Source organism: Epinephelus fuscoguttatus, linkage group LG7 (assembly GCF_011397635.1).
Source record: "Epinephelus fuscoguttatus linkage group LG7, E.fuscoguttatus.final_Chr_v1".
NCBI classification, from domain to species: Eukaryota; Metazoa; Chordata; class Actinopteri; order Perciformes; family Serranidae; genus Epinephelus; species Epinephelus fuscoguttatus.
The window spans coordinates 46,538,709-46,556,043 of NC_064758.1; the positions used below are offsets into that span (position 1 = coordinate 46,538,709).

Sequence of the window (17,335 nt, forward strand, 5' to 3'; positions counted from 1 at the left end):
ACTTTTTACTGCACTGCATGATACAACTTAGTATATTCAATAAATCCATCAGGATGTAGGATTAATATAAAACTTTATTGATCCCCAGGGGAAATTCACAAGACACACAACAGGATATAAAGTCAAAATGAAATGAGCTTCACCTTTACCAGCTGCAACATTAAAGAAATGAACACCTGAATGCATCAATAATTATACTGAGGGTTATCAATTGAACTGAGGATTGAGTCCACAGGCCAAACTAAAATATAAAATAAGAAAAGGAATAGAAAAAAGAAAAAACTTTCCAGAAGAGCATTTATCCAGTCAGAGGCCAGAGATCACCACCTGGGATCTGTCTGTGCACGTGTCTGATCTCAGCAACAAACATGGAGAATAAAGAATTTTAAAAACTAAAAATGTAACCCAGTTTCCTTTAAATGATGTCTGTGGATTTGAGCTGGCACAGCTCAGCAGTGGCTCCGTGACAGTAAAGATAAAGTCCAGCATAGAGAGGCTGAGAGAACGTGGTCTGGACTCTGTGGAGGAGACTCATGGTGTCAGAGACGCTGTAGAAGGACAGAATACCTGCACTGTGATCCAGGTACACTCCTACTCTGGAGGACCGAGGACCTGAGACGGGAGTTTGGACATTGTTGTACCAAAAGTTATAACTGTTATTGACACAATATAATGCCCAGGATTTGTCATTGAGTCCAAATAAAGATTCGTTGGGGCTCCCTGTTCTGCTGATATTTGTGTATGCGACTGCTACAAAAACTCCTGTCCCTCTCCACTCCACCTCCCAGTAACACCGTCCAGTCAGACTCTCTCTACTCAGGACCTGAGGCCAGATGGTGAATCTGTCCAGGTGATCAGAATAAGACTGTTGTTGACTTGTTCGTGTTGCTTTCCTGTTCCCCTCAGATAATAACAGCTGTGTGTACACTGTGTTTGGATCCAGTGTGATGTGACGTGAGTATCTGAAGAACTCAGCTCTGGTCTTGGGCTCTGGTTGTGGCAGTAAAACATCCACTTCAGTCCCTGTCAGTGAGATGTTTGTCCATGTGTCCCTCAGAGCGTCCTGTAGTTTATCTCTGACTCCTGACACAGCCGCTGTCACGTCCTCAAAGTAGCGGCAAGGACGGATGTTGATGCTGGATGAGTGTGTGGCTTCACTGAGTGCTGACAGTGAGGGGTAGTTGTGTAGAAACAGGTTGTGATCCTCTGTGTGTGAGAGCTGCTCCAGCTCAGCGTCTTTCCTCTTCAGCTCAGTGATCTCCTGCTCCAGCTTCTCCTGAAGCTCTTTGACTCGACTCACTTCAGTTTCCTGCTGCCATCTGAGCTGCTGCTTCACATCAGAGCGTCTTTTCTCCATGAGACGGATCAGCTCAGTGAAGATCTTCTCACTGTGCTCCACTGCTTTATCAGCAGAGCGACTGATAGCCTCCACCTCCTGTTGGAGCAGCTTCACATCTTTCTCTGTGTCCTGGATTCTCTGCTGGATGTTTTGTCGACTCACCTCCAGCTCTCTCTGCCTCTCAGTCCTTTCTGCTGCAGCTGACACTGTGTCGTGGCCTTTATGTTCATCCACAGAGCAGAGATAACAGATACACTGCTGATCAGTGCGGCAGAACATCTTCATCACCTCATCATGACGAGAGCAGATGTTCTCCTGCAGCTTCTTGGAGGGCTCCACCAGCTTGTGTTTCTTGAATGGAGCCGAGTCACGATGAGGCTGGAGGTGTTTCTCACAGTAAGAGGCCACACACTGCAGACAGGACTTGAAGGCTTTCAGTTTCCTCCCAGTGCAGACATCACAGGCCACATCTTCAGCTCCAGCATAGCAGTGATCAGCAGGAGCAGCTTGGAGTCCAGTCTTCTTCAGTTCCTCCACCAAATCTGCTAACATGCTGTTTTTCATCAGGACAGGCCTCGGTGTGAAGCTCTGCCTACACTGAGGGCAGCTGTAGATTCCCCTCTCATCCTCTCCATCCCAGTAGCTTTGAATACAGTTGATGCAGTAGCTGTGTCCACAGGGAAGAGTCACCGGATCCTTCAGTAGATCCACACAGATAGGACAACAGATTCTTTTTGGGTCCAGCTGAACTCCCTGCTGCGCCATTTCACCTCTCAGTGCCAACGCCTGTCTGAGTTTCACTTTGTAAAAGTGAAACCACTTTGAGCTGTGATCTGAACAACATGTGTGTGTGCAGCCTGTCAGCTCTGTCACGTCACCACCATGTTGGTTGCACCCATCGACACAGTGCAGAAGTGAGGGGGAGGAACCGGGGTGGAGCTGTACGAAGAGGAGGGAGGGCTGACCAAGCTTTTCTACATTCCAGGAAGAGGAGCGGTGTGAGAGACATTGTGTTTATAATAGAGCGCATTTCTCATTTAAAAACTCTGCTGACGTCAGATTTTAAGAGGTAAACTCTTCTCAGAACCAAATTGTTCACAGACACTCCCCAGTTTGAGATGACTTAGTTTTCCTGTCATTAAGTTTAATCTGACTATTTATTGCTTACAATGAATTAGATACAGCACATGATGAAAGACATAAATCAGTCACAGCTGTGAAGGCAGTGAAAGTCCAATACTGTAGCAAATCACAATTAAACAGTATTATGTGACAGGAGGCAGAGTCTGAGGACAGAGAGGCAGCATGGGAAAAGAAGGACTGAGGACTTTATGACACAGGTATCCAACTACAAGTCTTTTTATTTTATTGTCACTGTCTTAACGTGTTTACTTTGCTTTTGTAACGGTGCCGTCTGGAGAGAACAACATTACAGTTGAAAGGTCGCTCCGTCCCCAGTCCTCCAAACCAAAGTCTCTGAATTGCAATAAAAGTGAAATTATTTGTTACAACAAAAAGATAAATTTTGACAACAAACTGAAGCATTAATATTCAAGGTGAACTAATGTCAAAACAACAAACAAACAACGATCTCTAACAGGGCTGACTAAGCCTCGGTGAGACAAACTAACAAAAGGACATGTACTAAATCTGACTCCCACAGATAAAGCAAAGCTTTTCACCAGAAAGTGTGACATAAAATCTTAGCTACATTTTTAACTTCTTAACTGACCCCTTAGCTAACTCTTACCAAGGCTTTTAAGCCGCTAAGCTGACCTGATAGATAACTTGATCCAAAGAGTTTTACCCATTAAACCGACCTGTTAGCTGACTCAAACTAAAGGTTATCATGTTATTAACTGATCAGTTAGCAAACTCAAACATAATGCTTTTACCACGTAGCCTTACTGACCTGTTAGCTAACCTAAACCCAACAGCTTTTACTATGAAACTGACCTGTTAACCAACGTTTTTAGCTGCTAAACCCACTGGCTAATTTGAAACAGTTTTTTAAGGTGCTGATTGACCTGTTAGCTAAGCTAAACTCAAGCTAAATCCAGCTGTTTTTACCACTAAACTGACCTGTCCGCTTAGTTGAACATAATGCTTTTACCATGTACGTAGCCTAACTGACCCATTGACTAACTTTTATAGTTTCTAAACCCCTTCTAACTCAGACCTAAGCTTTTTACTGCTAACTGACCAGTTAGCTAACCTGAACCCTACTGTTGTAGCTGCTGCATTGATCCGTTAGCCAACTTGAACTGAAGGTTTTTACTGCTCAGCTGACCTGTTAGACAAACAAAAGTGTTCCTACTAAACTGGACTCTTTTAAACCACAGAAAGCTACACTGAAACCTCAGTAAACCACAATTGGACAATTCAGCTTTTCCATATGACAATAATGGTAAAATGTCATGTTTGTTTCTGCTGTATCGTCTCGCTCTGTGAATTTATTTTTAAAGCCTAATTTTCTGACACATTTTAAATATTGTGGTTTGGAAATTATATTTTATATATATGTGGTTACAGCTTTGGCTAATTTTGCTAACTTTGATGAGAATTTTTGGGTCTTGGATAAAGTCATGAATAAGAGCTTGCAGAGAAATACTTAGCAGTAGATTAGTGCCAGGGTTTGATATTGAACTAGAATAATACTGAGTCAGTTTATGACATCCAATTTTGAACCTACTGAACAGCTGCAATCAACTGAAATTTGTTTAAAAGGAAGGGAGCTAAAGAACTGAGATCCTTAAAGATGAACTGAGAAATATTTTTAATGTGGACACTCCCCACCCTGACAGCTGGTAACCACGGTGTTCATCAGGTGGTGTTACCTGATGAATGCAGCCTCAGTGTCGGGGCTGTTTTCTTCTTCCTCCAAAAGTCACAGTGAAACTTTACAAGCTATGAAGCACCAGGTCCATAAACTGCAGGCTAATGAGGCTGATGTTCCAGCTGTACTGTGAGTTAACAGCTGGCAGATGCTCCAGTCGGCTGTCTGCCCATCACAGCTTCATTCATTTACATTTATATCTACATTTACATTCTGAGCTGTACTCACAGGGCCGACAGCAGCTCTGTGGCTGCCGCTCTGTTCCCACAGCACCAGGAGATGGAGTTGGGATGTTTATGAGTTTGTCCTTCATTTGTTTTTTGGGTTATTACCTCACCTATTAATTTGAGTCAGTCATCTGCATATGGAGAGTTTCGGATATGGAACTTCTGAGTTGACTGTTGGTGCTTATAGATAAGATTTTCTCAAACAAACAAGCCTCAAAACTCATATTGTACACCAATAAAATCCAATAAGTAGCCCTGGCTATTATTGCTTAAATTACTGGACTCAACAGGGGACAGGCGAGTTAAGCTTAAGTGTTAGCTAACCTCAGCTCAAGTGTTTAAGCTGCTAACCTATCCACCTTATTTTCAAACACGGAAGTAAATAGTGATCAACTTCCGGTTTTTTGTGCGTGACTTCCGGTCAGCCACTTTCCCTCATGCTTTCCCTTACCGGAGCTAACGGTGCAAGCTATGTTTTTTTCAATTTTTAGTTGTTTATGTTAGTCAATCAGTTAGTTAGTTAGTCTGTGTATTTTGTATAGATAACTGTGCCCACGTTTCCGTTATAACGGAAATTTATTCCCTCTAAATGCGAATAAATCACACGTCAATCATGAACTATGAACCAAAAATCTATCCCGAGTGAGACAAACTGCTTGATCCCCGTCTCCAGTGTACCAGCAGAGAACCTGCAGAACCGAATCAGCGAAAAAACACACCGGGCTGCACAGCCTCTCTACCTGAGCAGCTGAAGCTGCGGCTCGCACCCTCGACACACAGACGGTGCTTCTGCATGCCAGCCACACGTGTGCTCAACTGTGAGAAATAAATATGTGAGGTGTACGCTGCTTTTCTTTCTTTCTTTCTTTCTGTCGGCGACATACACTCCTAACACAGGACAGGTTGTTTTAATTGACTGAGTTGATCATTAAGCCACAGTGATGCGCGGATCGGCTCTGATAGCACCTGAATCAGCATGTACGCATCAACCATCCAGCCGTCACAGCATGATTGAGCTAGCAAAGCAGTTTTGTGTTGCTATGTGTGGTATTTATTCAGTTTTGGGAAATCACGATGTCTAGAAAGCATCAGTGGCTGCAGCTGACAGGGACAGCTAACACTAGCAGCAAAGCTAACATCAGGACGTCATCCGTTAAAAGCCTCCCGTTGTCGGATACGACATGAAACTACTCCAATTAGCTCAATCATGTTGTAACTAAGACATCCGCTGGAGAAATTTTTTTTTCATGGGCCACTTGGTGAGTTTAGTGAGTTATTACAGACACGGCTAACGGCTAACAGCTAACGGTTAGCCCAGCTAATCTACAATAACCATGTTATTAATTACACACAGAGAAAATACTAATGTTTGTTCAGTCATTGTGTTTATAGACTTTACAAACATCAGATTAGTCTAAACGGTGATATAGTGACGTGAAAAATGTGATATATACATATATATAGCTAAACTCAGCAAGGTAAACAACAAGGCGATTCCCATTTACAGAGTGGTAAGAGTGCTGGACCGGAAGTGTCGCACAAAAAAACGGAAGCTGGCTGCGTTCTGTTTTGCCTCTGTGTTTCCGTGATAAATAAGGTGGATACTGTTAGCTAACCTTAGCTTGACTGTTTCAGCTATTAACCTATACTGTTAGCTAACCTTAGCTCAACTGTTTTAGCTGCTAACCTTCGCCCTACTTAGCTACTAAACTTAACTGTTAGCTAACCTAAGCTTGACTGTTTTAGCTGCTAATCTGAGCTACTGTTTTAGCACAGTAGTTAAATGGTGTTCATTTTGTCTTTAGTTTCTGGCAATGACTTTAGTTGTTCTTTTATCTCAGACAGGATGTTACATACCTTGACATGTTAGGATGTTACATACCTTGATGTCAAGGGATGTCTGAGATAAAAGAATAACTAAAGTCATACTGTTTTAGCAGGTAAAGTGACCCATTGGCTAACTGCAAACTGACCTGTTTTAGCTGCTAGATCAGTTAGATAACTTGACCTGTTAGCTAACATCTCGTCAGCTGTAGCTTAGCCGTCAAACTGAAGCACTAGCTAAATTGACCTGATAACATAAACCCAACTGTTTAAACCACTAAGTCGATCCTTTAGATAACCTGACAAAAACAGTTAGCTAAACCAGCTACAACAAGCTTCCATAAACTAAACTGTTTTAGCTGCTAAAATGACCTGTTAGCATATCTGAACTAAACTACTTTAGCAGCTTAAAGTCATGCGTTGAACTGAGTCAAGCTGTTTTAACTGCTCATCAGACCATTAGCTAACCCGAACCGAACTGTAGCCTTTAAAATGACCAATAAGCTAACTTGAATAGAACTGTTTAGCATTAGTTAACAGGTTTTAGCTGCTAAATAGGACTGAACCAAATTGTTACGTCAGCAAATAAACTGTTACAGACTTTTTTTGTGTGTGACTTAATTTTAAAAAGATCTTAATATATCAAACTTCTTTTGTCTTTTTCTGTAAACTGGATATTTAACATATTTTTGATGTGCAGGCCGACATAACTTTGTATGTTTTTTGTCTTTGAATGTTTTTTTTTTGTTTGTTTATGTAGTTTAGTTTTGTTGTTGCTCTTTGTAAGGCACCTTTGAATATCCAGAAAAGCGCCATATAAATCAAATGTGGTATTATTGTCATTATTATCATTATTATTACATATTAGTGATTTAAAATATAAGTTTTGTTTTTTTATTATTTATGCCCATGAAACGCAAGTGATGTCATAAATTTAGCTAATTTTACCATCTCTGTAGCCTGACAAAAGAAGCCTGACTAACTGAGGAGAGCTTGGAGAGAAATGTTGGGTAAAGTGTCGAGGTCAAGATTTAGGTCCAGTTGATGTTCAGGGTGGATTTAGTTAGTGATCCAGCACAGATTCATCCCGGCTGTTTGGCCGCAGTCTGACATCTCCGTCGATTCTTCTGAGTGCTTTTTGCCAACAATTACAGATGACTTCTGTTCCACTCGGCCCACTCTGTTATCTCCATTGATCTGCTCACTGCTGCCAATATCGCTCCCGGCTGAGGACGCCGGAGGTCCAGTAAAACTGACCTGAGTGCTGTCATCACACACACAGCTCCCACAGACCCAACACACTCATTCAGCAAATTACTGTCACACACACTCAGGCTCAGTATCACAGTAAATTAAAACGAAGGGGACGATTAGGTTTCAGAGAATCACACCGGTGGTTGTGCATGTATTATCCTGTTAGCTTAACTGCTCATGACTTGTACTGAGGGAGGAAGGAAATAAATAACATTCATTCTCATTACTGTGACAGTTGTGTTTTTCTCTTTTTTTAAGCAGTTTTATTTGTACTTGAATATTTTTTATCTCACAAAGCTTAATGTGAAGTTGCTTCTGTTACAGAGTGAAGATGTACCTTTATTCTTAACAACAACAACAACAACAACAACAGTTTTGTAAAAAGTCTTTCAAGCAGTTTTTACATTTTTCCTTCAAGGCAGCCGTTGGTTTGTTCTCCAGGGGTGACGCTTTTCTGTAGGTCGACCCTGAACTCAGCATCGCCCTGAATCCCTCGTCAAAAACCCATTTGATTTTGGATTATTGTAGAAAATAAACTCTGTGACAAACAAATGTTTATAAAACACGTTTTGTTCAGTAAGATAATCTTCACAAACACACACCTCTTTTATGATTTTTGAAGCTGAATGCGATCACCAGAAGTGTAAAGCTAACGTTAGGCTATAAACATCTTCACTACGGTCTAGAGATACACTGATTTATCAGCTGAACATATCAGCTGATATTTCCCTATAAGCAAACAAAAGAACAGTACAGTAAACTCACTGTCAACACGTCAGAGAACGCAGCCTGTTGTTTCCCTGATGACTTTACATTGTGAACAACAAATCTGTGATGGCATCAGCAGGAGGAGATTTAATTAACGTTAGCTGTTAGCAGCTAGTCAAAGTTAGCAGCTAGTTAATGTTAGCTGTTAGCAGTTAGCACCCAGTTAAAGTTAGCTGTTAGCAGAACCAGCAGCTAGTTAACTTTAGCCGTTAGCAGGCAGTTAATGTCAGCTGAGAGCAGTCAGCAGCTAGTTAACATTAGCTGTTAGCAGCTAGCAGCTAGTTAACATTTGCTGTTAGCAGTTAGCAGCTAGTTAACATTAGCTGTTAGCAGCTAGCAGCTAGTTAACATTTGCTGTTAGCAGTCAGCAGCTAGTTAACATTAGCTGTTAGCAGTTAGCAGCTAGTTAACATTTGCTGTTAGCAGTCAGCAGCTAGTTAACATTAGCTGTTAGCAGCTAGCAGCTAGTTAACATTAGCTGTTAGCAGTTAGCAGCTAGTTAACATTAGCTGTAAGCAGCCGGTGGCCACAACTAACAGGTTGCATTGAGTCACATTATGATGCCTTCAAGCTTTATTCAGTAGAAATGAGCGTTAGGCGATGGTAAATTATAACATTCTGATGATGTGTTCAATGTAATCTTGTTAAATGTAGCACCAAAGGACCTAGGCTGCCCCTAGGCTTAAAAGGTCTTGGCCTGTATGGGGTGCACTCAGAGGTTGAAACTGTGATATTTTTTTTTATCATGTAGATTTTTTTGTGTCCCTGGAACAAAGTGGGAACAAATAACAACAAAAAACCCATCAACAAATAAAAGCTTCAGTATCGGCCAAACAGGTTTTTTAAACGTCGGTATCGACCCAGAGTTTCACTATAAGTGCGTCACTGTTTGTGTTGATGTTGAGATCATGGTGGACGGGTGAGGGTTCAGAGGCTCAGCGGCACACAGAGTAAAATAATGTGAGATGTTCAGTTTGCAGGACGACAGTTTCTGTGATGTTATTCAGTATTAATGTATAAAATGTTCAGAGAGCTTACGGAGGATTTAGATCAGATCTGTCAGCAGAGAACATGTTATTCAGTATTAATGTATAAAATGTTCAGAGAGCTTACGGAGGATTTAGATCAGATCTGTCAGCAGAGAACACTCCCTGTAAAATAAATGAACGTATTTAAATCTAATGCATAATGTTTATAAATGTATTTAACAGCATGAATTTATTTTCAGAAGACAGAAACTGGACAGTCAGCAGCTCTGACGGCCGGCTCTTAATGACAGGAGATTCATTATGAAACACGCGTGCACAGGACGACGCTGCACTGCTGTGAAATTAGCTTCACAGTAGAAAAAAAGTAAATTACCTCCCAGATATTCTGATATGAGCGTTAGTGCAGCCGATGGGGTCGTGGCCTTATTTTCTGAAGGACTCAGACATAATCCACCGCAGCAGGTAGAGCTGCACTTCATTACCTTATATCTGATCCACTGTACAGTCCCACAGCATTTACATATTTAAATATAAAGAGTTTAATTCCACCGTGAGACGGACGGCGCTCCAGAGAGGGGAGAAAGTGAAAGAAAATAATTTCATCCCCAGGAAAGTTAAAGAGATAATTCACACACTGAAGGTGCACACATTTTTAAAGTTAAGTAATAATAACTGTGACACATCAGACTGTGTTTGATATCAACTGTAGATGAGTCTGTGGTTTAAATATTGAACAACACATCACAAATCTGTGAGCGTCTTCTGTGTCCCAAGAGTATAAATGATGAGCAGCTGCTTCCAGATGTTGTGTCATCAGCTGCAGTGATACATAAAGATAACTGAAGCTTCAGTAAAGTGTGTCCTGGCCTCCTGCCCGCTCCCTAATGTCCTCCTCCTCCTCCTCTTCCTCGTCTCTCTACCTATGATTTATGGCTCTATACGATGAAAGGTGAAGGCCGCATGAGGCAACAACCAGCAACCTGTGTGTGTGTGTGTGTGTGTGTGTGTGCATGCAGACAGTAATATCTTGTGCAGCAGTTCGACCCTCTCAGAGATCAGAATCTGAATCTTTAAACACAAACTGTTCCTGTTACAGAGCAGAACATTTTATTTATGTCTTGATGTCTTTTTGTCTGAATGTGTTGTAACATTATCTGTTTATATTCAGCCTCTTCTCCTGATGTGTGGACACCAGTATTTAGTCTGTACCATCTGTAATGTTTGGTTTTTACTGTGTGTGTATTTGTATTATTGATTGAGCTGCTGTAATACCTCCATGTTGGAGACACATCAGGTCTGTCCGTCTCAGTCTTGTGAATGAAATATCTTAAAAACAATGGGAAACGTAACCACGTGTGTGTGTGTTGGCTAAACGTAACCACGTGTGTGTGTTGGCTAAACGTAACCACGTGTGTGTTGTTGAAGGAAAAAAACATCAGTTGGTGGTGTTGTACTGACGTAGTGCTTTTATTTTGAAAGAGACTGTATCAAACTGTACATTTCCTGTGAAAACAGAAGTGTATTTTGAAAACAGACAATGCATGTAACAGGCTGAAGTTGACACGGCGTCAACGTAGAAAGTACCCATTACATTTCTGATCAGATCTGAATCACGGAGCAGATACACAGATCATTTTACACTGTGAGGTCGGACATGTGGCCTTGGTGGAGGTCTGAAGTTTGATACTGGGATCAAGGTGAGGCTGGGGACATGTGTTGTCCTTGTTGGACATGGCGTTTGGTCTTCGTCCTACTTCTCTTGTATTTGATGCCACAGTGGAAATTCTGACTCGATTCAGTCACCAAATATCATGAATCACTCACCGTGACCAGAAGTCAGATAAAACCCAGACCCAGAACATGTCTGAGAGGTCACTGGTCTGCATGTTGACTGACAATGTGACTGTTTCCTCCCTGCAGGTACGGTGACATGGTTCCCAACACCATAGCAGGGAAGATCTTCGGCTCCATCTGCTCTCTCAGCGGCGTGCTGGTGATCGCCCTGCCGGTGCCCGTCATCGTGTCCAACTTCAGCCGAATCTACCACCAGAACCAGAGAGCGGACAAGATGAGAGCGCAGCAGGTCGGTCTCTGTGTCTTACTCCTGCTTTATTTTACATCAGCTTGGAATGATGGCCTGTTAGAAAACTGCCACAGCTCTTCCTCCAGAGATCAGCAGTATTTTTACTTTATGCTATTTGACACTGAAATGAGCTGTAAGTGTCCGTCACGACAGACTGACTCAGGAGCTGTCACATCGCAGCTGAAGCTCCAGAGCACAATCACAAACCTCTGTCTGTTAGTGTGGAAGCCTCTGAGTTAAGTTTATCAGTTTGATTAAAAATCAAATGACTTATTTAACTAATGTGAAAATGGAAACATCAGTGAGCACGTTCACAGGACGGCAAACAGAATGAATACTTTATGCCGGCCCATTCACCAGAAGAAAATGGTGGCATTGCAAACCATGAATACATCTGTACGATTCATACGTACCGTATCACTGTTTCTGAAGGCCCTGTTCACGGGTCCCTCGTGGTCCAATAGGGATGGACCCACATTTGGACCATGACCCACCAGTTGAGAACCACTGCATTGAAGGATACATCATTTGAGAATATTGCTAATTAATAAATGTGATATTTTACTTAAAGACAGAGAAGTTTCAGACTCAACTGTTTTTAGTCTTAGCAGATAAAAACAGAACCCTGTGGTTAATTAACTTAAACAGTTAAGTTACTACACACCTTTAAAATTAATACTTAATGTCTTTATTTTATTTTCAATTAGCTCTGACGATCTGAGGGAAATTTTCCAAACGTGTTTCTCAACAAAGAAAACACAAAAAATAACCTGCTGTGTGTTTGAACGATCCTTCTGACTGTTAAATGACATTTTCAGTCAGAGATACGTTTACTGATTTATTTCAGCTGCAGGTCGACCTGACGCTCCAGAAACATCTGAGAGACTCTGACTCTGCCCAGTCAGACCACTACAGCTCACTGGTTTCTCCTCTTCTTCACCACACAGCAGATGAAGGCTGACGGGCTTCACTTTAACCTTAATGCTCCTGCACACTGTGTGTGTGTATGTGTGTGTGTGTGTGTGTGTGTGTGTGAGAGAGAGAGAGACAGTGCTGACGCTGCTGTTTCCCTGTGTGTTTCTGTCCGACAGAAAGTGCGTTTGGCTCGGATCCGCATGGCGAAGAAAGGAACAGCCAACGCCTTCCTCCAGTACAAAGAAGACCGAGCCCTCGGGGTGAGACACACACACACACACACACACACACACACACACTGACAGTCCATAGTTTCTCACTATCGAGCAGGAAGGTGGATTACAGTCCAGTTAACTCAGACAGTGATGAAGAGATGGAGAAAGTGGAAGAAAGAAACAGAGTGAGGAGAAAAAAAGACGATTCAGACGAAGAGAAAGACGAGATGAAAGAGAGAGATATTTAAAGGCTGACTGTCGAGGGGTGTTTACAGACTTCCAGTTGATTTGCTCTGGTCTGAATCAGAGGGAGAGTCGGTCCTAAATGCATCGATACAAACTGCATTAAAAAGCATTAAAGCAAAGACAGGAAGTCGGTCCTGACGAAGCTTCAGTCTTTCAGTCCAGGTCAGACCTCGGTTCATTCTCCAGCACGCTGCCAGCAAATGTTGATGTCACTCATCTGACCTGGTCTCATGCTGAAGTTGTCAAAAAACGGTGCTTGGTCGGTCACTTCTAGCGCCAGATGCCAACAAAAAAAGACGTCCTTTCACATCAGCATGATACATGGCCAGTCACGGTTATTGTTTGACAGCACCTGGTGTGTCGGGGGAAACGTGACGGGACAGCAATGTAAGTTAAGGGAGCAAAAGTCCATATAGGGCAGGTGGGCGGGGGGGGGGTGGGTCCAACAACCTCTGACTCTCAGCCAGGACGCCGGAGTTCACTTCCTATAAGATGTAAAGCCAAACCCAAAAGACACCAATAAATCTTCCTGAATCTGACACACTGGACCTTTAAGAAAGGACTCGTGTCTTTTGCCAATATTTAGGAGCTCCAGAGAAATCCTAAGCTGTCAGGAGATGAAGGTCAGATTCAGAGACAGTCTGTGGGAAGACAAAGAGGACTTTATAGATGATACTGCTCTGACAGGAATTTACTTTTGTTTCTGAACGTGTGAAATGGAGACAGAGATTAGACACCAAGAACAGGAGAACAGAAACAACAAGACAGAGACAGAGAGAGACAGAGATAGAGACAGAGACAGACAGAGACAGAGACAGAGACAGGTTCAGAGACGGAGACAGAGACAGAGACAGAGACTGAGATAGAGACAGGTCCAGAGACAGGTCCAGAGACGGAGACAGAGACAGAGACGGATGAGGAGCTGCTGTCTCAGCAGTTTGGAGCTGAACCAACAAACAGCTCCATCAGAGTGTTTCCCAACAGACACCTGGCAGCTCTCTGCTGATCAGAATACTCACATCTGATTGGCTGATCACGTGAGATGACTTAATGCATCCACATCACGTCTGTGAGTTTCCTAGTCGCTGACACACGCTACAGACGCTGCAGAGGTTAAAATAGAAATCCTTAAATGTGTTAGTCGGAGGTCAGGGTCGAGCCGCCGACGATGGAGAGCGACAGCAGGTTAACGAGGATTGTGATGACGTCCCCATGGATGGGTTACTGAACCAGGCTGCCGGGCGCAGGCCCAGGGGCCCAAAGTTTCAGGGGCCCCCGAAGCTTCACCTGCAAGATATCACTCAAATGAACACGTGCCAATCAGGACTCAACATGACCACGAGGAGCCTGTTTACACCTGACGATAACGTGTGTAGGTGATCCAGACGGATGACTGCTGGATTTAAAGACACATAATGAGGGTGAAGAGGAGACAAATGAGAGGGTACAGCAGAGGAGGAGGAGGAGGAGGAGGAGGAGGAGGAGGACGTATGAAATAAGAGGATGATGAAGAGGAGGAGAGCAGCAGTACAGAGTGAGGAGAGGAAGAGGAGGATTAGACTTCCTGTTATCTGAGGAGAAGATGGGAAACCAGCCTAATTTATTCTGAAACATATCAGTTATCAGTCAGAGAGATGAAGAGGAGGAAGAGGAGGAGAGACGACAGGAGAAGAAGAGATTAGTGAGGTGGTGAAGAAAAAGAGAGGAGGGATCAGATTAAAATGAGAGAAGATTATTAAATGTCTAACGGCCGTCAGTTCAGAGCTCTCAGGGGAGAAAAGATCAAGTCATAGTTTGAGTGAAGTTTAAATGTGGATCTGATCCTCAGATTCATCACAGAGTGTTTATCATCATTTATTTATTCTTTTAAGATTAATAATGTTTGTCCTGATGGTGGCGCCAGAGGAACGATCTGGGCTCAGCTGCAACTCAGGAAAATGACGGACTTGAAGATAATCAGAAACTTGTCTGACCTTATTTGTTTTGAATGTGTGGCTGTAATAATTTGTATTACTAATTCATATATATATATATGTGTATATTATGTATATTGTATATTGTGTGTTTAGGACCGGGACAGCGACAGCACGGCTCTGTGTGTAAAGAACAGATCAGCGTTTGAGCATCAACACAACCACCTGCTGCACTGTCTGGAGAAGACCACGGTGAGTTCATCTCAGACAGATCTCAAGTTTCTTTTTCCATCTGACAGAGTTTAAAGATTCTGTCAGCACGTCTGTGACTCTGAACGCTGCCGTCACATAACCTCTGAATTTAACTCTGTTTCATGTGGCGACGGAGAGTTCATCACTGATGCTGACAAAACAGTTAAAAGTTCCATTTATCGTCTGTTCTGGAGCTTTAATCATATCACATGATCCTCCTACACACATCTGTTCTCCTGTCTCTCCTCACAGAACCACGAGTTCACTAACGAGATGAACTACAGCGAGCTGTGTATGACCGAATCAGTGGGCTACAGGACCAGTCGCAGCACCTCCCTGTCCAGCCAGCAGGGGGCGCAGAATAACTCCACTGGCTGCTGCCCCCGCCGGGCCAGGAGGAGAGCCGCCATGCGACTGGCTAACTCCACGGTGTCCGTCAGTCGGGGGAGCGTCCAGGAGCTGGACACCCTGCACATCAAGACCACCTCCATACCGCCACAAACGTAAACAGAGATTATCGTTACTGACGAATGATAAAAGAAACGTAACAATACACAACTTTAGACACACACACACACACACACACACACACACACACACAGCTGTAGAGGACATAAAGATACATTGCTGCACTGATAAACACACTGTGAAACACATCGGCTGTTGAGTCAATAGGTCAAACACAGAAGAGGTCCAGTAACAGAGCCCTGATGGACACCATATTTTACTGCAGGAAATACAGATGTTTCATCACAAAAATACAATTAGTTCTTTAAAATAAGTAAATGACACGCGCCAAGAACTTGTCTTTTATCCCAACGCCTCAGAACAGAGTTACAAAGGGTTCAGTGGTTGAAAACTTCCCCACTGAAATGAAACAACCCTTAAAGACCCCGATACGTCATCACTGTCATCGTCTGTAGCATTTATACAAACAAACGTGACTCTTGTGGTGATGGTTTTATCACAGTAACATTTGCTGTTTATCTGATGGAGATAAAAAGCATGAATGCTGATGACACTTTTAGTTACATGCTTTTAATTGATGAAGTCATGAAATAAAAAAGAACACTGCTTCATTCCCAGGTCAGTAGCTGCTGCTCTGTAGGCTTACGTTAGCAACCTGTGCTCCCAAATGCTTCTCATTTATGCTCAGTGTTACAGACGGAGACAGAGACGGACGGAGTCTTCTGTTTTCTGAAAACTTACAGCTGCGGCAGCAGAAACATCAGAAAGCTCGGACCTCCGTGTTTAACGATAAATCTTAAAATGTTACAGTTACGGCTGAAAGTGACAACAGAAATAAACAACGCTGATTTCAAACATCTCTGTAATTCAAATGAATTGCCAGTTGTCTACCTCAAAGTGTCAGTGGGACGTCATGGTGATTTAATCTATGGTCTGTTTTTGCTGCCACAACAGCCGATAAACTTTAGCTGTAAGCTAGCTAACAGTGCATGAAGTGATTTCATTTAAGCTTCAGGATAAACACGTATAATTTGCTCATGTTGGCACGTACTCAGTTCACGCAGACTTTCTCTCAGCGTGTGACGTGCTCAGTTTGTGTCTGTTCACACTCGTTCACGTCCTCCTCGTTCTTACTGACGGTGTTGTCTTTTCTTGTCTCTATGTTCTGTGGGTTTGTTTCTCTCCCCAGTCGTTCCAGTCTGAATGCCCAGATGGGTGACCTGAAGCTGAACTGCGGAGAACAAGATTTCACCGCTGCCATCATCAGCATCCCCACGCCGCCCGCCAACACGCCTGACGAGAGCCTCCCTCCATCGCCTGCCCCCATCCCCGGCATCCTGCGCAACACCCGGGCCACCGCCTACACCCATGACACCGTCAAAATCTCCTCCTTATAACCTCCGACCTCCTCCGTGACCTCCTCCTCGACACCCACCCTGCCGCCCCGTCAGCCAACCTCCCCATGAACTCTGAACTTCCTTTGAACTTCTGATCCTGAACCCAGGGCGCTGCTCGCTGAGACTTTGGGGACAAACACGACTCAGGTGGAAACTTTGAGTACCGCTGGTTGTTTTCACTTCCTGTCACCATCCTGTGAATTTACATGAGACCAACAGAGACGGAGACAAAAAGACTTTGAGAACAGGAGACGACACAAAGCAGCTGCTAAAATCAAAGGCAATGAATTCTGAAAAAAGAACGATAATTGTTCTCCTGAAGACGTTCCTAAGTCGTACGACCCCCCCCCCCTGCATTTTAGCCCAACACGCACTTCTTCCTGCACTGTCCCCACCCTTTGAGTCTCATTGCACAAACCTGGGAGGGTTCATCCAGGACGACCATGGAGAAGACGCCAACACGTTCAGCATCCCAAGACCAGCTGACAGGTTGGATTTGATGGGTCCATTTTGCGTCCCCACAAAACATGATTCTTTAGAAGAGGGAAAGCAAATCACAGCCGGGACGATGGTCCTATATTTTAGTCTAAACCCGGCGTGAGCAGCTTG

At 43.2% G+C, this 17,335-nt stretch overlaps 2 protein-coding genes across 3 annotated transcripts in view; one reads left to right on the plus strand and one right to left on the minus strand.

The window, feature by feature from the left end:
* The window catches only part of kcnd1 (potassium voltage-gated channel, Shal-related subfamily, member 1), a 92,114-nt gene extending 75,038 nt beyond the window's left edge, over positions 1-17,076 (plus strand). For both annotated transcript variants that reach the window (XM_049582449.1, XM_049582450.1), the window contains exons 5-9: positions 11,158-11,320; positions 12,412-12,495; positions 14,766-14,861; positions 15,114-15,364; positions 16,519-17,076. In XM_049582449.1, coding sequence (XP_049438406.1) covers positions 11,158-11,320; positions 12,412-12,495; positions 14,766-14,861; positions 15,114-15,364; positions 16,519-16,726 — 802 coding nt within the window. In that variant the 3' untranslated portion in view covers positions 16,727-17,076. The remainder of the gene's footprint in view (positions 1-11,157; positions 11,321-12,411; positions 12,496-14,765; positions 14,862-15,113; positions 15,365-16,518) is intronic.
* On the minus strand, positions 39-2,116 carry LOC125892438 (tripartite motif-containing protein 16-like). Its single transcript, XM_049582462.1, has one exon. The coding sequence runs from the start codon at positions 2,102-2,104 to the stop codon at positions 416-418; it is 1,689 nt and encodes a 562-aa protein (XP_049438419.1). The 5' UTR covers positions 2,105-2,116; the 3' UTR covers positions 39-415.
* Positions 17,077-17,335: the final 259 nt, after the last annotated feature.